This window comes from Lissotriton vulgaris, chromosome 12 (genome assembly GCF_964263255.1).
Source record: "Lissotriton vulgaris chromosome 12, aLisVul1.2, whole genome shotgun sequence".
Taxonomy (NCBI): domain Eukaryota; kingdom Metazoa; phylum Chordata; class Amphibia; order Caudata; family Salamandridae; genus Lissotriton; species Lissotriton vulgaris.
In genome coordinates, this window is record NC_141700.1 from 250,205,358 (window position 1) to 250,226,369 (window position 21,012).

At 44.9% G+C, this 21,012-nt stretch overlaps 1 protein-coding gene across 3 annotated transcripts in view; it reads left to right on the forward strand.

The window, feature by feature from the left end:
* The window catches only part of ELMO3 (engulfment and cell motility 3), a 254,101-nt gene that overhangs the window by 68,852 nt on the left and 164,237 nt on the right, over positions 1-21,012 (forward strand). For 2 of the 3 annotated variants that reach the window (XM_086947764.1, XM_086947765.1), the window contains exon 5: positions 12,960-13,010. The exons of the other annotated variant lie outside the window; for it this stretch is intronic. In XM_086947764.1, coding sequence (XP_086803890.1) covers positions 12,960-13,010 — 51 coding nt within the window. The remainder of the gene's footprint in view (positions 1-12,959; positions 13,011-21,012) is intronic. 3 annotated transcript variants of the gene reach the window in all.

A 21,012-nucleotide genomic window follows, 5' to 3' on the forward strand; every position in this document is an offset into this window, starting at 1 on the left:
GGGTCAGTGGGGTTTTTAGGTGCCACTAAGGGTAGGAATTTTTCTACAGGACTAAGGGTGGTGTGCCTCCATTCTTCTATCATTCTTAGGGGTATCTGTTCTTCTCTGTATTTTTTCCTTTTTCTCTCTTTTCATCTTCTGCTTCCTTACGTATTACTTTTGTGCTGGGGGATTACATGAATGGTGGTCTTGGAAGCCATCACTCAAATGGACAGTTGATCAAGACTTAAAGGCATTACGGGCCGACGTACTCTGTCTACAGGAGACTCATAAAGCAGGGACAAGGAAGAACCTGGGTTGAAACTCTAGGCTTTCAACTAGTAGGGCATACTACCCAAGGGGTAAGGATCTAGGGGTGGCCATCAGGTGCGGAAAAATGCATGTAAGTTTAATCACTCTCTGGCCTTTAATTCTAGATGGTGGGTTATTTACTCTGTGCTCTGCGTGTGGGTCGATCATGGATGACCCTGCAGTCTTTTACTGGTTGGATACCGAACTGGCACTCTGACTGACCTTGATTATAGTATGTGGTGACTTTAATATCAATGTAGTGGGAGGGCTGTTAGAAGATGGTATAGACTCCTACTCGGAGTGGAAATCCAAACTATTTAGATCTCTGGTCTGCCTAGGGAGGGGTCATGTGCTGGTTGATACTTGGCACAAGATCAAAATGTCAGACCCTGGTTTTACCTATTTTTCAGCCCAACATATATCACATGCTCACCTGGACAATTTTTTTAAAATCTCATACAGCCTGTAACGAGGCTGTAAAATTGAAAAGTTTTCCGGGTCATGCATAACCCGCTGGTCTTGGAGAAAGCAGTGGTAGGACTGGTACAAACACACAGGATTGTCGATCGAGCAGGCACTACTCACAGACAAAGAATATACCCGGCATATAAGGAACTGGATCTCGTAATTTATCGAGCATAACAAGGGGAGCCCCCCTTGGGGGTAGTGTGGGATGCTTTTAAAGCTGCTTTTAAAGCTAGCTTCTGCTTGAATTGGCAAAAAAAAAAAAAAAAAAGAGACGCAGAGTCTGTTGGAGCTGTATAGGGCACTGGGGGAAGCCGAATCCCTATTCATTCTGGTGGAGTCCGAGAGGCAGAACATTGAAGGGACACAACAGCTTGATCAGTGATAAAACTGCAAAAAAAAGCACTGGATAAATACTTTGTCTGGAAGAGGGAGTGTTGTGAGTATAGCGAATGGGTGGGAAACCTGTTAGCTGTTTGTATTAGACAAAAAGTGATGCAAAGTGCGATAACCAAACTGAGAGATTCGCGGGGTGGCCTGGTCCCTGAGCCAGAGGGGATACAAGAGGTTTTCCGGTGTATTATGAGAGACTCTGCAGAGAGGAAGAGGGGCAGGAAGATGGGGATTTAATGCAGTATCTAGAGTCAATTCCATTTGGGAAGTTGAATGCTAAAGATTGGGATTTCTTGGACGCTCCTTTGTCTTGGGAAGAGACATCGGTTGCCATAAAAAAACTTGCCCAAGGGGAAAGCAGTCGAAATGGATGAGATCCCCTAGAGTTTTATAAAGTGCTTCCCTCCATGCTTGGGGCAGTCCTGACGGAAATATTTTTTCTAGATACAAGGGGGGCAGTGGACCCTAGATTAAGGTCTTTTGCAAATATAGATATGTTCCTTAAAAATGTAAACTTCCACAAGAGCCAGGGAAATACAGGCCGATCACTCTGATCAATAGTGACACGAAAACATATTCTAAAGTATTGGCTACACGCTTGAGCCAAATTATAGGCATGGTTGATTCCCCAAGACCACTTGGCTTTATACCAGGGAGGGGAACCACTGAAAACATGTGCCAGGTTATTATTCTCTTTGACGCCTCAGCTGTTTCTGGTAACCCTTTGGCTCTGATTTTATTAGACGCAGAAAAAGGGTTTGGTAGGGTCTCCTGGAAGTATTTATGGACATCCATGGGTCAGTTTGAAATGGGGACTGGATATATCAACCCAGTAGGAGAAGTCTGTCGTAGGCCCACTGCTAGGCTTCATCTGATGAGGGGGTCAGCTAGGGATAATTCAAAGAGGTACAAGACAGGTGTATCCCTGTTCTCCCCTGCTGTTCGCATTATATATTAATCCCCTGATGTGAAAGCTTGATACTAATCCTTTGATTGTACCTATGTGATATCATGGCTGGGACACTAAAGTCCTTGACTACGACGATGATGTCACTGTAGTTACGCCTAGGCCTGGGGTAGAGCTAAGGGAGATTGAAAGGAATGTCAAGGCCTTCTGGAGATTCTCTGGGTACTCGCTGAATCAGAATAAATCCCAAATAGTCCTCAACAGGTACACACAACTCAGTGATAATTGAGTAGTTGAGAAAGTGGTGTAACTCAGGGTTAATATGGTCGCTGAGGTGAACCAGATAGTAGAAACTAACTTAGCCCCAGTTATAGGAAAGGCAAAAAGGGATCTATTTAGGATCGACAACCTACATTTCTCGATGATCAATCGTGCTAATGTTGTGTAAATGGTTTTTCTACCTAAGGTTTTATATTTTTTACTGGGCTATCCCTCTGGAGTTCAAGTTTGATTTAAAGTCATCGATGATATCATATCTCGCTTCATCTGGGGGTACTTTAAAACTAGGAGGGCCTTCAAATATTTGACATTTTACTAGAAATATAGGGGGTTGGGCCGTCCCAAATTTCAACTTTACTACTGGCCGACGGCTTTTCAATATGTTTGTTCTTTGTTTGGCAAACAGGGATCGGATTCGAAATACCTCCTATTTTTGACTTGCTGCTGGGAAAAGAAGCTAGAGGTTGTTTCCTGCAGCAGATAGAGCCTAGCTACTTTAAGAAGATTTGATTCAAGACTCTACAGGGAGCTTTTAAGATTTGGTCTGCACTTCGAAAGAATTCGAGGCTAGGGCTTAATTTTAATTCCCTGCTGCAAAGAAACCCTATACTCCCTAGTATCCTTTGGGATTCTTTGGTGCTTGGCAGGAAGGACCAAGGGCGTAAGAAATTAGGTGATTTTTTTTCCTGAGATGGTATAATCTCCTTTGAGGAACTACAGGCCAATTATGAGGTCACGCAAAAGAAATGTTTTAAATACTTGCAAATTTGTGACTTTCAATCTAGAAAGGGCAGGGCACACTAGGTTTTGCGAAAGTTGAATTGGTGGATTTGTGGGTGGGGGGCTCGCAGTGCACAATTAGCCAGATTTATAGATCATTGAATTCACTCTTGCAAGACGACTTCGATAAGCAAGTGGAGAAGAGGCAAAAGAAGCTGGGGTCTTCAGACTGTTCCTTTTTAAAATCTTTGGAGCTAGCTGGAACTTTATTACTTTCAGCTAATTTGCAAGCACAACATTGTAAAACCATATTCGATCTATACTACACGCCCAGGAAAACCGTCTAGTTTGATTGGAAGGGGGTTTTTGGTACTCGCTGCCCACTTGATCAAAATCCAGGGGCAGATCTGATACATATGTTTTTTAGCTGTTCCGCTCTAGAACCGCTTAGGAGTGAGATCACTAGGCTCTTTGACACTAGGTTAAGAGTCAATATCACCCTAATCCCCCAGCTTATCTTACTGAAGGTACATGGCGGCATAGTCCTGGGGCCCTCTCAACTGTTAACCTTTGTTGCCATGGCTGCCGTCAGTCTGTGTATTGCATCGGCCTGGCTTGATCGCAAACCGACCTTCCACCAATGGCAAGCACGCTCCTAGTGATGTATAATCTGGAAATGTCTCTGTACGCAGGAAGAGACGAGAAGGCTAGCAAGAAAGGAAAACTATTTTGGGCACCTCATTTAGACTTGCGTGCAGGCCAATCTTAGGACCCAATTGGCAACTGAATAGTAATGCCATCTAGCTTTGTACTACCCCTAACCATCTCTCTTACAGCTGTTCTGATGGAATCTGTAATAATAGCTGATAAAAAGGGTTGCACTTTACTGTATGAGTGGTTTAAGGCCTATTGGTCTACAGGGTGGGGGGGGGTACATAGCTACTCAGGAAAATAATTTTTAGTATTTTCTGTCACACCGTATGCCTTTTATGGTTTGTTTGTACTGTATCCCACTATGTGATGGGGATAGAGTTTTTTTCGTGACAAATTTAAAGCATGCTTAACTCTATTCAATTGTATTGTTCGTCACTATAATCCTTCTTATGTATCAGTGGTATCCTTTTATGTTAAAATCTGCAATACAAATATGTATTTTTAGGTCGAGCCTGGCATATGCAGCGCAAAGCGCTGCCGCCAGTGAGGCTTATTGTTGTGGACTTGCCTCGGAAGTGGGACAGGAGATGGGCACGCGCAGAGCTTTTGAAGATTTGAGCAGGTGTACGCGCACGTACAGCCACGCGCTGTGCACATCGCCTGTCCCGCTTCAGAGGCACGTCAGCGTCATGCAATAGCATTTTTTTAACGCTGACGCACACTCCACACGCCCCACTTACCGGCTCTTGTGGGGGCTCTGCACTGCTCCCTGGCTGGTCTCCACGTGGCAGGGGGGCAACACACGGGGCTCCATCATGCTCACAGGAGCCCCGCAGCAGCATTCACAAAGACGGGGTGGGCTCCCGTCAGACTTCTCTCTGCGGAGGGCTCCTTCACACGGGCTACAACACACGGGGCTCCCTCAGCTCACGGGAGCCCCAGACACTGCCGCGCGCTCCATGCCCCAGGAAGCGTTGGCCACACGCATGCTCAGTGCGTAAGGAATGCGTGTGTGTTCCTGTGAATACGCGCGTCGCGCGTCGCGCGCTTTCACTTTCCTTACCCCCATCGGCTTGTTTTCACTTTTGGCAGTGGCCACACGGCTTATCAGACGTGCATATCCAGTTTATGGATACACTAGGCAGACCCGCCCCAAGGCACACACCACCCACTGCACGCAGCTCTCGATGACATTGTATATTTATATCGCTGATAGACCACTTCAGAGCGCGCTTTTAGCACTGCTCCCCCAATGAGTAAACAGAGCCTGCCCTCTTCACCCGCAGCTCCCGGAGGGCTCCCCGCCCAGAGCACGTATGCCTTGTTTGTTTGCTGTGTGAAAATCGTGTCCTGCGGCAGGGCAGATCCCAGCAGACCGATTCTTTACTGGCTCATTTTAAGCAGTCTTTGTCGTCATTTCCTTGCAATGTTTGAGCCCCTAGGAACCCGTTCCTTGCCAGCAGTTCATGTGGTGTTGCTGCTATGGTTGACTTGATGGCACATACATCCCTGTCCTCCACGCGCAGCAGCGCTCCCGGAGTCACGCCTCTTAAGAGACCAGACAGAATTCATATACGGCCTGTCGCCAGGACTGTAAGTGGGATGAATAAACTGGGGGGGACTCAAAGGGACGTGTCCGATGTAATTAAGGGCGTGGTTTAATGACACACAGTTTAATGACACATAAGCTAAAAATCTGTGCTTAGCATAGTGTGCCGCCTAACGGGTATTTTGCTGCTTCTGGTATTGCATCCCAATGTATAATACAACACTTAACATTGCACCTACAGCGAGCCAGAACTAATGGCTTTATCAATCATCGTTAGTTGCATAAGACAAATATGCAAACACTATTGCTTCGTTGTATATAACATGGAAAATGCTTAAGTTCTGAAATGATGGGACTTTAAAGGAACTATAGCGAGTCTCGTTGAAATCACATCAAAGGCAGTGGAGGGTGGCACTGCTGCAGACTTCAGATTTTCTTTCCACCGAGGATGAGGGCTAAAAGGGAGAGCCAGTAGGGACCCATCTCAGCACCTGCATTTTAGAACTGCTGCTTCTCCGCACCTGCAGGACCCGGCCCACTTAAATCGCTGCCTGTCACTACTGACGAGTTTGAACCGGTTATTACAGTTGCATAATAAAAGACAACCGAGGCAAAGTAGGGTGCCCGCCCCTTCTTAGCAAACTGTTATAGGCGCATTCAACTATCTTCTGGCTGTAGCTTGAGTCGTGGAGCCAGAGGGCATTCTGGTGAGAAAGAGACCTCCGTCAGATGCATTTGTCCCTTTAAAAGCAGCGTAGTCGTCTCCTGTCCTACTGTTAATAGCTGCAGTAGCCCTGTCCTCATCATTCTGTCCCGAATCGCCCTAACGTCCCTACTTATCTGCCCAAAACTTGGACTGTCCCACTGACCCATTTCTGTAATGTCACACTGCCCCACCTATCTTCTCCTCTCTACTGCCCCACTGGCCCATCTAACTGCCAACCAGTCTTTTGTTCCACAGTCCCACGCTCTTAACCTATTTCCCCGTTATTGATTGCACTGCCCCACAGCTTATTATCTCCCCCCGGAACGCTATTGTATATGTTGTTTCCCTTCCACCTCGTGCTTACTTAAGAGATAAAAAACTGATGCACTGTCCAAAAATAGAGGGAGGAGCGACCAGCAGGCGGGAGATGGCAACAGCCACGGACATACCTAACTAAACGTTTCTTGCACAGATAAATATGGGAAAGAGGCCACAATCTTTTTTTAGGTCTCGCCTTACCCAGCGAACCATTAGGGGGAGTTGTATACCGTCTGCAGATGTCTAGCAATCACTCTATTTAAATATAACCTTGGTTTGTAATCTACCATGAGCCTAGACCAGCAATAGACATCTTACACGAACGTCATTCAAATAAAACAGGAAATTGGTTCCTACTCAGTGGGAAATATGCTGACTATGTGGTCCGAGATGTAAACAGAAAGGGAGATCAAATGTTGGTGGTTACGTAGTATGACAGTTCCCCACAAGTCACATACAATGGCCTACTGAGCAGCGCACCAGCTGGTTTTCTTTTTTACACCTGCACACACCACGCATTAAATCCTCACTTGACTTAACCGCCTTTACGTGTGGCAGGCAGCACTCCAGAGCAAACAGCGTTCTGCGAACTCCACCCCCCATCCTCCCTCCTCCGGAAGGCACGAGCAAGACAAACCTCCAAATCCCTGGAGCATAATCGCTGCAATGCACAGGTGGACTGTGTAAACCACGCCATTTCCATGCATGACCTCTAGGCTGTCAACAAGGTTCATTCAATACCAGGTCTGTGTTGACTGAAAAGACACTAACTTGTAAACTCCTCTCCAAGGGCTGTTTTTATGTTACTCGGGAAAAGAAGACTGTGTAAAATTCAAAAGGAAACGTAGAACAACGACATGGTTTCAGTGGGTTTATGTGAAAAGGATTGTGTGGTATCTGGGTATATATATTGTCGCCAGTTCATCTGACCTCCTTAGAATGCGCTGTCTTTTCTTTAATGCAGATTTGTGCTCCTGTATGCCCCAAAACCCTTGTAATATCAATAGCTTTCGAAGCGCACTGAAGACAGGGGAATATATTCATAATAATACTTTTTATTGTATTTGTTTCTTATTTTGGCAGGCAATGATTACTCTGCTGGGAGTATGACTGATAGTTTCATAACACATGTTAAATTATTTCAAAAGATACCTCATTGCTATAAAATAGCGTGGAGAGTGGGAAAAATGTTGCATGGTAACTGATAGGTCAATTACCTAAACACGCTGAGAGACACCGATTCAGAGAGGTTTCGTGGCGTCTTCAATATGCCGATGGTGCATGGAGGGATTTTCCTGCAGTCGCCTTTCTTAACTATTTTCCAAAGAAGTCTGTCTGTCTGGGTTTTATGTTGAAGCAAGCGCGGCATAAGGGCGTTACCCATTAAGCCCATTGTCTCACCATTTTAGTTATTTACTTAGCGCGCCGCCAACTCTACCCGAAGGGGGAAACATCATTAACAGCGAAGGCATTACCACGCGTAACGTTTACAACGGGGCACTTACCGCGTAAACGTCTTTTCAACGCATATGCCTTCAACGATCGTCTTTACCACGCATAAAAAAAAACGAAGGATTAAAAAGGGGCGTTAAGGGAGTCTCCCCCCATAAAAAAAAGAACCCGCCGTGCCGAAGAAATCAGCGTCGTTAGAGAGGAAGCGGAATAAACTTCCGCTTCCTCTTTACGACGTAAGAGCGACGTGGCAAAGGTGATGCGAGGAAAACGAATTCCGTGGTAACGCATAAGTGGAAAAGGCATGCGTTGCAACGGAATTCGTAGTAACTACATATAACCCCTGAAGGTATTGCAGTGCTTTACATGATCACTAGTTATATTATACAGGGACACATTCATTTTATTTTTCCCCCGGTAAGACTCCGACTGGTTCCCAGTTCCAAAGTCGGTTGAGCTGCCATTATGTCACATGGACTTTTTTTTAATTATGAAACACATTATTCCACGAATCCTTAGAAGTACGAATGGGCACTGACACGCACAAGAAAGCCATTCAATCATGAGCACGCTCCAAGCCCATTTCATGTATTTTAACAATAGCTCTATGACAACAAACAGCTCAAGTTGTGAATGTGCAAGACCTAATAAACCACCTAGACCAACATTGGAAAAAAACCGAAACACAGCGGCAAATGGGCACATTAATGCAAGAGCATCATCCAAAGAATTTGCCAAGTCACGTTTTTTGTGTGAATTTTAGTGCAGGCCAGAGAGATTTGCAAGGCAATAGGTCTCGCATTTGCTAGAGTTTATGCTATTGGCATTGTAAATGAAAATGCCTTTTATTTATTTTTTTTAAAACCAACACATTAATAAAAGGCATTGTCATTTACAACGCCAATAGCTCAAACTCTAGTTTAAAAAGGCAACAGTATAGGACAGGTTTATGTTATGTCTTTTTTAGACTTAACCCGTTGCATGCTTGTGACGGAACCGCTCCGTCACAAGCCACGGGTGAGCTGTGCACGGCCCGCTCGCCGCGCCTGCGCGGCGCGAATTCCGCGCCTGCGCTGACTAATTAATGGGCGGGCGGGTTCATGACGGAACCGTTCCGTCACAAGCACAGCTCACCCGCGAGAAGTCCCCGTCTCCCCCCCCCCCCCCCCCCACCCTTAGCGCTGCGGCGGAATAGCCGCCGCAGCGAAGGGATTAAGGAGAAAAATAAAACCTTGGCCTGGGGAAGAAATTAACTACCACTCTTCCGCATAGAGTTTCCCAAAGTAGTCATTGAAGGCTGCCTCTATTTCTGCTCCGTTTGTTAATTTGGCCCCTTTCTGACTGCCGTCTATTTCCTTTATCAAATTCCTATCATCTATTTATATTCAAAGTGTGCAAGCTTACTAGCCTCCCAACGTTTGTTAATCCGAGTCTATAAGATAGTTTCTAGTTGTTCTCTCAGTATTTGCAGCTTTTTCTTTTCCAAGGGGCTATGATCCTCATCCTCGCTCCTCATTAGACTTGCCTCTACAGGCTTCATTTTGGTGCTTAATCGACTAACCTGGGCCCTATAACTCCTATACCTAAAGCATGGAATGCTTGTAGTTTTACCCCTTATATAGGATTTGAGTGTATCCCAGACAACTGTGATGGAAGCAGACCTATATTATGTGTCAAGAACTCATCCACCTCGTTTTTCAAGTGGTTCATTGCATCCATGTCCGAGAGTATGGTGCAATCGAACGTCTATTTCTTTCCTAAAGGCCTGCTTTTTAAATCCATACCCAATGTGACCGCAGAATGAGCTGAAAGATGGGCAGGCAAGTAGGTAATATTCCGAATGCAGTCCCTCAGGTTCAGACTAACCAGAAAGTAATCAATTCTGGACCTATAACCATACTTTTTATTGTGTAAGGAGAAACCCGGCAAGCCACCAGACCTCTCCCTCCATAAATCACAAAGTGAATTTTGTTTCATCATTGGCCGTAAATATGCACGTGATTTAGGTCTAGCTAGTGCTCTGCTATATATAGATTTATCTAATTTAAGATCGATAATTACATTAAAATCACCTGCTATAATTATTGGATCTGGAAAGTCTAACAAATTAGAGAAACTGCCTTTAATGGCTCTGTATCGTCACCATTCGGGCCAAAGTATCCTACCAAAGTTAATAATTCCTCCTGTATTTTTGTTTTTGCAATTATTAACCTGCCATTTTTATCAGCCACTGTATTTAAACTAAGGGCCTTCACTGGGTTCTTAATTAGTGTTGCAACTTCTCTTATATTAGCACTCTGCTCCGTACATACTACTTGCTGAACCCATGGTTGACTATGGAAGACCTCTATAAATTCTCTTTACCAAGTATGTCTCTTGAAATATTATCTGTGCCGGAGAGTCCCCTAAGTATTGCAAGATTTTTTTTCCCTTCTCACTTTCATACGCAAGCCGTTGACATTCCTCGTTAAGAGCTGGATAGCCATCTCACTTGTCCTATCTCTAAACTCGCTGAGTGAACCCTTGAATCTATTGCCACTAAGAACTGTCGGACTAAGCTGTAGGAGGTTATTTTTGGGGGGTTTTCTCCCCTATTCTCCCCCAATGCCGCCCCCCCCCCACTTACCCTCAACCTGCGGCCTCCCTCCTTGGAGAACCCATCCCCTCTTTCCTCCGGACTTGATGTTAGTCTATTTATTATATGCCTCAGTGCGTCACGCCAAAACTTACTGAAACAAAAATTGGTAAACCGGTGCTGCCTCACTAGCACCTCAATGCTCCGGTGCCCCACCCAAACACTCCCAAAGAATCTAGCCAGAAAGCCTCTCATACTACTGTTTTTTTCCTCCTGATATTCAATTATAGGAGTGGGCTAATTACCCCCCAAACACTTTTTTTATAGTCTGTAAAAGGTCATCTGCCTCCTGCGGACTCCTAAATTTATACATTTTGTTGGTAAACATAACCCTTAGAGTTGCTGGGAATATGAGCTGGGCTGTAGCCCCTAGCTTTTTAAACTCTTCTAGGCATTAACCCAACTCCCATTGCCTATCCTAAGTAGCTCGGGAGAGATCAGATCTGATCTCAAATGAAAAATCATTTCCTTTTGAGATTAGATCTGATCTCAAATGAAAAATCCTTTCCTTTTAAAGACTTCATTCTCAAAGCCTTAGTCAGGATTTTGTCCTTTAGTGTAAAGGTGTGAAAGTTCAGGAGGATCTTACATGGCTTAATCTTATTTGGGTTTCTTCGGAAGGGGTCCCTTTGCACCCTTTCGATTTCCCTGATTAACTCCTCCTCACTTTCCGCTATCTGAACACCTTCCTTTATTAAGGCAACCACAAAAAAGCCTTTGTCCTCCCCCTACTTTCCATTTGGGACATTCAAGATCCGCAAGTTATTCTTCCTAGAATTATTTTCCAAGTGTTCCAGTTTCTCCTGAGTTTCTTGATCTTCCTGCCTTAGCACCTGAATATCGGTTTTAGCATTACACAACTCTTCTTTCTGCTCTCCAACAGAATTCTCCAGGATCTGTGTTCTTAGGTAGAGGAGATAAAAAAAAGTATCCAAGGCTTCGCAGGAAACTCCTTATTTCTCCCTGATTAGCTTCGAGCACTGCAAAACCTTTTCGAATGTCTCCTGGCAACCGTGAGAACATAACTTCCAAGGACTTTATTGGAGTCTCCGGATTTACCTCGCTATCCTTCAGGGGCATTAGGTCTGCTGGGAGCGAGGTCATGCCATGGGAAGAGTTCAGAGGTATGCTTCGTGGTATGTTAGTGCTAGGACCTCTAGCACTTTCTTCTATTGTAACTTGTTTAGCATTTACGCTTGTGAGTGCCACCTCCTGGCTAATGATAGCCCCCAGTTTCAGTATACTCCCCTCTACCGACCCTAATGTCGACATTGTTTGACCTGTTGACTGCCCAGCCGGCTCCATTGCTTGTTTCCAAGTATCCACCACCTAAGTGAAGGGTAATTTTTAGTCTGCAATCCAACCCTTCAGACGTTTACCTTCGCCATTACTTTCCTTAACCTTTAGAGGGCGTTCCTTAAGTCTGAAGACTACCACTTGAGGTGGCTCACAGGTGTCCGCGTTATCGATAACACCAAGTGGGGGGGAGGGGGAGCACTTGTAGTTTTGAGGGAACTATTATTGATTTAATCTGCGTTAAGGAGCTGATAACTCCCCCGTCTTGCAGATTTTTTAAAGTTCTGCTTTCCTTTTTTACTCCCCTACCTTTATTAGAGACTGGGGGTCCAGGGGCTCCAGGTTGCGACCCCTGGGCTCCAGGTTGCGACCCCTCTTGATGCTCCGGCTGGTCTTGCAGGTCCAGGGACTCCATAGTTTGAGAAAATGTCTGACACGCTCCAGTAGCCGCCTGGGCTGAACTTGTGTTGCCACTGCCTCCCACGCCCTGAAGGAGACCGCAAACAGCTGCCCTGTGGCTCCTCCTGAGCTCCAAGCAGCTGTTCCCCAGCGAGAAAGCGCAGTTCGGGCTACCCCGTGTGCAGGAAAGCCTTTGGTACAGCAGAAAAGTACCTCCTAGGAACGGTAAGCGGCTGCGCGAGGGGTGTGGCTAGCATAGTACGGCTGCCGCTGCTCACGGTTACCGCGCTGCTACATCTATTGAGTTGGTAGTTAATGCCCTCAGCATATTAGCGACCTGCTGGTGCAGCCGCCATGTTCTCCCCAAGCATGTGAATCTTTGAAGGATCCAATGCTGGAGAAGAAAAAAGTTACCTGTTCTCCAGCTTTGGCATCTTTGATATATTCAAATGCATTCCACCCTCCTGCCGTTTGAGACTGATTGCTAATACATGCTTGGACAATCAGAGCAGTTGAGCCTCTGGGGGGAGTAGAGCTTTGTCTCTCTTCAGTTACTGGACCAAAGTTCAGGTCATAAAATGAGGTGCATAAACTGTATATAGGTTTCGGCATCTCTTTCAATGTTATTGGGGTATAGGTGTACACTATTTTGTTAACATTTATTACAGAGGGTTCCAAGCTTGACTCTGGGGATTAATTCAGGCATGTGAATCTATGAAAGATTCCAATGTTGGAGAACTGTAGTTACAGGTACGTAACCCTTTTCTTCTTGACTCTGCTTTAGTATGTGTAATTGTATAACTGTGTTGGTCAACCTGAGGTGGAATATGACCCATTTCATATATTAGAAGTTTCTGCAATTGTAAGTTTACCGTGTATGTTTCTCTTTTCCTAGAACCGCATGGAGATTAAGAACGGAAGTATTCTTCGACTCACCACTGCTCCGGTGTGAAAAACATTCCACATTCTTACTGTTTACAACCTATCCTCCTTCAATTCTATATTTTTCTTTAGGTCCAGCTCTATATCTTCTCTTAATCTTATTAGCACTGTACTTTTCACTTTGTCTCTAGTGTTTGTTTGAGATCTAAACCCTTGTTTCCTCTCTCTAACTCTTACTTTTTCTCTGTGGCTTTTGTTCCCTCTATCTAGGTTGTTTTCTACTTCTAGCTCCTGTCCTCAAGATTTAGTTTGTTTTCTCTCTCTGAATCCTGCTTCTTCTCTCTTGCTTTTAGTCTCCTTCATTTTAGCTCTTGTTTCTTCACTCTGGCTCTTGTTTTCATCTAACCACGTGTTTCCTCCTTCGAGCTGTTGCTTCTTCTCTCTAACTTTTGCTGCCTTGCACTCCCTCTTGTTTCTAACTTATGTTCCCTTTTTCTCTAACACTTGATTCTTTTCTGTAACTCTTTTGCTCTTTTTTCTCTCTCTAGCTCTTGTTTTCTCCTTCTAGCTCATGCCTTCTTCGTATACCCTTTGGGCTTGCTTCCTCTATCCAGTTTTTTGTTACCTCTCCGTCCTGTGGTATCCCTCTGGCACTTTTTCCTCTCTATATGTTCCCAAGATCTAGCCCTAGTTTTATTTCTATATGTTGTGTCCTATTTCTAGCCTTTTGTCTTTTTCCATAGCGCTTATTTCTTCTGTTTAATTCTTATTACCCCTTCTAATACTTTGTTCTCTATTTCTAGCTCATGTTTCCTCTCCCAAGTTCTTAGTTAATTCCTTTAGCTCATGTCCTCCTTTTATTTCTTGTTTTCTCTATCCAGTTCTTCTTTCTCCCTGCTCTTATTTCCTCTTTCTAGAAAAAGTTTCCTCTCTTCAGTCTTGTTTTTTCTTTAATGATATTGTTTCTCTCTATTATGTTTTTCCTTTCCCTAGCACTTGTTCGTTTTACTGTCTCTTCTTTTAAACTTTGTATTACTCTTTCTAATGCTTGCTTTCCTTATTTTACTCACTCCAATTTTGGCTACCATTTTAGATTTTTGTTTTGTCAAAAAGGTTGTTTCATTTTAATCATAATAACACACGCATATACAAAGATACACAGAGTAGATGTTGTAAATGCAGCCGGATATAAGACATACAGGGGACAGTCAAGCCCATGTTGTACAATATTATAGTCCGACATCATCTTGATGGTGAGTGCACCACCAAAGCGTAGCTCAAATATTCAATGTAATCCCTTTGCAATGGTGCCAATACAGGTCGCATATCTACCCACGTTGGTGAAGGCCTGCTAAATACGAATGGAGCTGCACAAGTAATATCTGTTCGATAGGAAGCCTTTATCTAGGAACAGATTTCCCAGCGTGTGTAGTGCTAGCTCATGCAGCAGCTTTTGCACTCCTGGTTCCACCATAAGTGGCATTCAGGGATTAATATATAGTGGGATGTGTTGGGATACCATGCTGCTACATGTGCATGATCCGCCGATCTGGTCCATGCACAGCACATACATCGGACCTTGCGAATTTTGTCACGTGGTTGCAGGACCTTAACCCCTTCCATGCTCATGACGAGCTCAGCTCGTCATGAGGCACAGTTGAGCTGTGCTGATGACGAGCTGAGCTCGTCATGAATAATAGGATTCAAGGAACTGCAGCACAGAGGGGGAATAACTGCAGCAGTCAAGGTGTTAAATAGTATTGCTAGGCGCAGTGGTGTGGAGAGGGCTAGTACTATCCGTCCACATGTAGGTAGAAAGGATGCCTCTTTTTGTGAATCTAATGGAGTGCATACTGTGCCTATGCTACTTGGTGATAGATTTCAAAGTTGGGCGCAGCAAAACCGCTCATCTTATATGGAAGTTGCATTTTCAACCATGCAATCCTAGGTTGATAGCAGGCCCGTGCCATTCTCAACATGAGCGTTTTAAGTTTGTCAAAGAATGCTCTGGTGAGCAGAATTGGTATGTTTTGAAATAGGTAGAGTAACTTGGGGGAGGATCACCATTTTCATGAGGGCCACCCTAACCGCCACTGATAATGACAGTTTGATCCAGCAATACACCATATCAGTTATGTGGGCTATACATCTCCAATAATTCGCCCATGTGAGGACTCTTATGTTAGTGTAGTAGTATATACATAAGTATCAAACCAGATCAGTCTGTCAGGTGAGTGGGTCGTGTAGTGTGGGCTGCTGAGTATGTGGTGTAAGAGGCATCAAAATGGATTTAGTCTAATTTATTTGTAGGCCAGAGCAAGTGTTGAATTGTGTAATTTAGGCTAATAGGGGGTCTTAAGGGCGGCGATGGTTGTCCGATTATAAGTAGGATATTGTCTGCATACATTGACAATAATAGTTTCAGTGTTCTAATTGTTCTGCCATGGTGGTTATAATACTCATGGAGAATACAGGCTAAAGGTTCCATAGCTAAGGTGAAAATAATAGTGTAAAGGGGACATCCATGCCTTGTCCCGCTGCTAATAGGGAATGACCTGAGGTGAGAATTGATCCTAACCCTGGCTATGGGTCCGGAGTAGAGTATTGTTAACCATTTTTTTTTAAACTTCCCAACTCCCATATGCTGAATCACAGTCAATATGCAATTCCATTTGAACGAATCAAAGCCTTTGGCAACTTCAAGGAAGGCCGCAGCTTCAGGCAAATTCTCATCTATCTGGTGATTGATCGAAAACAGGGTGCGGAGATTGACAGCAGTGGATCTGCCAGGGAGAAAGCTTGATTGGTCCAGTTGTATCATGCTAGGCAGTAGTGGGAGAAGATGGGTAGCGAGAATTTAGGCCAACATTTTGTCTTCTATGTTTATAAGGGAAAGGGGCTGATCTAAATCACAGTGATGTGGAGTTTTATCTGGTTCCAGTGATTACAGCTACACAAAATGAGGGTGGGAGGGAATCCAGTTTGAATGCTTCATTGTAAACCTTGAGCAAGAGCAGCACCAATTCTTCCATATAGATTTTATAGAACTCAAAGAGGAGTCTGTCCCCGGTAGGGGCACAGCAATTTTTCATTGACCCCATCACTCTCCTGTTCTTCTGGATGGTGATTGGTTGACAAAGAAGTTTGCATTGATGGGGCTCCAGCCAGATGAAGGTGGCCCTATTAAAATAATCTATAATGTCTGGTACCGAAGTTGTAGTCTGAGCGGTGTAGAGCTCTGAGTAGTTTCAGGTGAGTAGGTTAAGTATGTGTGGAGTAGTGTATTGCGGTATTTCCTCAGGCAAGTCCACCCTAATATTCTCAGAGACGGCCCACAGAGGGCATATAATACAAGCTTGTGTTTTCCCTGGCAGCTCACCCTCTCTATATTGGTGGGCTGCTGTGCATTTGTTAAGGAATTTCACCTCTCTCTCTCTCTCTCTGCCACTTTGTGGAACTCCATTTTTTTCAGTTAAGTTTGGCTAGTCTAGGAGGAGTTGGCCTACCATCATCCCTCAATTTGAGCTGTCATATTTCGGCTTCTGGTTTGTCAAGACTGATGTGTATTGACTTAACACATTCAGCGTGGCGCGAATTTTCGCGCTGTGCTGAAAGTTCGAAAAACGGGTGTGGTTGTGACGGAACGGTTCCGTCATCAGCACAGCCCAACCGACGCTGATGACGGAACCGTTCCGTCATAAGCATCGAAGGGGTTAAGTATACTTTGCGCTTTGGAGATACACTTTTCGCGGATCACTGCCTTGAAAGCTTCCCATGGGGAAGCCACAGCTGCAACTGTATTTCGGTTTAGTTAGAAATACGAGAGTATAGCTGTGTGAGTATCAGAAGCAAATACTGCATTTTACAGTGCCTATGGCCGGAGCCCCCACATGCTTCGGGGTTGGGGAGAGGCAGGGATACTCAATGATGACATGGCCGGGAAGTGATCAGACTGTGTTCTGGGCAGATATGCTATGGAGAGTAACCAACCCGCCACATCCCTAGAGCCAATCCAATAGCCTAGCCTGGAGTGGAACCCGTGGACCGCAGAATAGAAGGAGAACTCTATGGTGTCTGGGTTGTTATCCCTGTAAGAATCTATGTGTTGGAAGTGGGAATGTGCTTGTTTAAGTTGATCCTGAGCTGTCTTGTGTCTGGCATACCACCTTTGAAACCTAGATGTGGCATTAGCAAAAGATTGAAGTCTTCGCCCCAGATTATTGTGCATGGTGAGATTGTAGGGAGATCCAGGTCCGACAGCCATAAAGAACTCTGGATCATCTATGTTTGGCCCATAAATGTTCAGTAGTGTGGCATGTATACAGTTGACCTGTCCTTGCACCCGAATAGCCGTGCCCTGGCCATCCATACTGCGAGTGATAGGTCTGAATTACGTTCCCCTCCACTTTATCAGAATAGCAACACCTTTAAAACAGGTTCAATATGAGAAAAAGTATCTATATAAACTACATTTGCTAGTGAAGATACTCTCCAATGGCCTAGTTAGGTGTGTTTCTTGGAGGATGCAATGTCAACCTTATGTCGCGTCTAGTATGTCAGTTTGAGGTATGCCTTATGTGGGCTATTAATCCCTGTGACATTTCATGGCATAAATTTCATCAGAGCTGTTGGGTCGGTGGCACGAGGCACTGGAGAACCTGTTATTGCAGTGGTAGCAAGGGGGGTATCAGCCAATTTGTGTTGGCAGGTGACAGAGGCTCAACTAGAGCCAAATTGAGGGGGGGGGGGGGTGTTGTAATACAAATGTCAGGGGGGGCGGCTAATTCCTCCAGCAGTAGGCATAGTGGGGATGCAGGGGCTCTAAGTAGGGGTGTAAAAACAACATAGCCTTGTTAACAAGTAAATGGTCTTTTAAAGACCTGTGAAGTACTCGGGTGCGGCTGCAATAAGACGGACGCCAGCCCACAGCAGCTCAAAAACTGTCTGTGTGTGTCCCTGGGAAGCTGTCTCAGCAGGCTGACACACATGATTCGGGGGGTGGTGGGGTAGCTGAAGCCCGTTGAGCCTTATGGGCCTTGCGCGCCTGGTAGGTGCTGCACGTTTGTGACACTGGTTCACGCAGTGTGCATTGTGCCTGAAGGCACATCCCTCCTCTCCTCTCCCACATCTACCCCAAACTTGTCGACTAAAGGATCCGTCCCAATTAACAAAACTGGTTATCATATATCAATTCAGTATAGTTACGGTTAGCACTCAGTACTCTGAGGTCGACCTGAGTTTTCCTTGAGGAATATTTGGTCCCAAGCAGGCAATATATAGCACTGATATAGGGTACTGAGTGCACCTGGTGGGGCCGTGCATAGCGTCTCTGAACTTCTCATACAGGGACCCCGTCAATCATGGGGTCACCAGCCTCCTCTCCAAGTCGCGGACACTGTTGATTCTATATCATCAAAGATGTTGGAAGGTGAGGTAGGGTTCAGTGATCCATGTATACCTGCTGTCTTGATAGTTGCTTGGCAAGTTGGTTGGCTTCATCCGGGGTATCCAAGATCCAAGTTTTTCCATTGATAGATACAGTCTAGCCTGATAGGGCATGGCATATTGTATCTCTAACTCTCGCAGTCTTTATTTCACTGGGAGAAATTTCCTGTGGGCCTTTTGGACAGGTTGATTGAGGTCCGGGTATTAGGAGATTACTGCATCATAGCTTATATTGCCCTTTTCTTGTGCCAGCTGCAGCATCACAGCTTTTATTGCACTTTTCTTGGGGCAGCTGCAGTATTTTATCTCTGTCTCTATAGTTAAGCACTTATGAAATAATTGGGAGTGGCAGAGCCCCTTGCACTGGTCTTGGGAGCAATTGAACAATGCGCTCTCTCAGCAACAAACATCTGGGACAGATTTTCACGACCAAATGTTTCTGTTATCAGTGTTTCCACATATGTTTCCGCTCTTAGCATGTGTGTGATTTCAGGAATACCAATGATGTGTAGGTTAAAGCAAAGCATTTTTGTTTCCAAATTGTCTGTTTTGGCTTTGAACTTGTCGCTCTCTTGTTGAAGATCTTTGCATGTCTTAGCTGCATAACTCATTGTCGTCTTCCACATCAGAGATGCATCTCTCGGCCTTGTCAATTCCATTGTGGTTCGGTTTTTAGTCTGAAGCGCCAGGATACCGTGGGGTGACAGTATGCGCTATATGTTCAAAAATCAACCAATCAATCAATTATAGAAGTGTGTCCCTCTAGCCTCTCCTTCTTATCATCCAACCTTTGTGAAAGTCAGTCTATTTTCATTGTAATGGTGGATAAACATCCTTTAGTTCCAAGCAGAAGCGTTCTGACATTAGTGACATCCTCAAGAGCTGCATCCAGGGCAGCACTGGCCGAGTCCTCCACATCATGATATTTCTCTGTTGAACGCTTTCCCTATTTAATGCTGTCAAAAGTTAATTTCGCTTGCCGGCCATCCGACTTGCCCATTATCAGTAGAGATATGTGATCTCACTATACTGAGTCCCGGAGCAGAGTCGCCACACCAATAAAGGGTAATATGCCAGGGGAGGAGTGGTAATCAGGGTGTGTTGTTTTTGGTGGACACCACAGCAGTATGGGCCTACCGGAGGCGATGCCACCCCCCCGCTCGAGGGTGATACCCCAATACTGGGCACACGGTGGGGGTACACTCGACGCAAGGAGAGAGTTGTGGGACTTGCAGGCCCCTTAGCTCTCACCGTATATTGCAATTGGTAAATGTCCTAGCACCCTCAGCAGCACAGTTCTACCGAGGCTGATGCGGTCCCCACATTCCAAGGTGACACACCAGCCACTGGCAAATTTTAGAGGGAGAGCACACAATTTATGGATGAAGCACAAGTCCAAGTAGTGTGAGTGCAGGCTCCACAGCCAGGGGCAGTCTGGGCATTGGCACCGATGCAGCCTAAAAGGGGGCAATGCTGACGTGCTCACGCTTCGCAGTACTCACCTGGAGCCTTGGGAGATGAACAAGCAGTGTGTCTGTTCCGGAGCCGCTGGATCCCCCATGCTCCCACGAGATAGGCGTGGGACCAAGATATCAGGTGCCGTCTGGCGTGGGCATATCTTGTGGCCTCATTGAAGATTGCCCGACCATCTCTTTGTCCGCTATGGGAAACCAGCCTACCCAAATCGCTAATGTCAGTTGCTCTAGTGCTTGCCTACAGAGGATGTCTGTTGATCGGGGGCTGTGCTGTACCTAAGTAAGATGGGGCAGGTAATGCAGGATTTGAAAGGATTTTAAGCTCCAACATCGAGAGCAAGTTGTTTACGTCAGAATCTTGTTAGACTCCCTTTAGCGGCCTCCTTCTCCATTTCTGTTTCTAGTCGCTGTCCAACTTCATTTGCTGTTGCCCTTGCTTCTTTTCCTCTCTTTAACATCCACTTATATCATGTTCTTGGCATTCTTTAGTCATTAATTTTCTTCCTTTTTTTCATACAATTGCGTTTTGGTGTCTAATGCTATATTTTCCTTCTTCTATTTCATACTAACAGCCTCTCTTCCACTATCTTTCATTCTCTCTTTCTTCCTTTTAAATTGGCATTTTTCCATTCTCACTTGTTCTCTTTGTTCATCTACTGCTATCTCATTTTCTGTTTCCGGTCTGTAGCTCTTTGTCTAGTTTCTAGTTTTCATGTGATCCTACACTGTTTAAGCGTTTGCATCTACTTTAGCAGACACAAACTAAACTACACACTCCTGATTACTTCACCCCTCCATAACTAGCTTGCTCACTTCACCATCACCTGCTCACTATTTCCTACTTCCTTTATTTTATTTTTTGACTATTAGTCATAATATGAATTGCATTTTCTCTGTGTAACTAATTGAACATATGGCACCACTCTGCCCTTCTTTAATCATACTGGTCTGATTAAATTTTTCCTTGGTGTCTGCAGTTTCTGGACTGATTATTTCAAGCCCTGCACTTTATTGTTGACTAATGTTCCTCTCCCTGGGCATTCAGATGTTTTGGTTTGATTTTCTGTTGCTCTGGGTATGTCATTTATGTAGTCTAATTTCTCCTCCCTTTAGATGTGTGATCACTCTGGCCTTCCTTGCACTAGG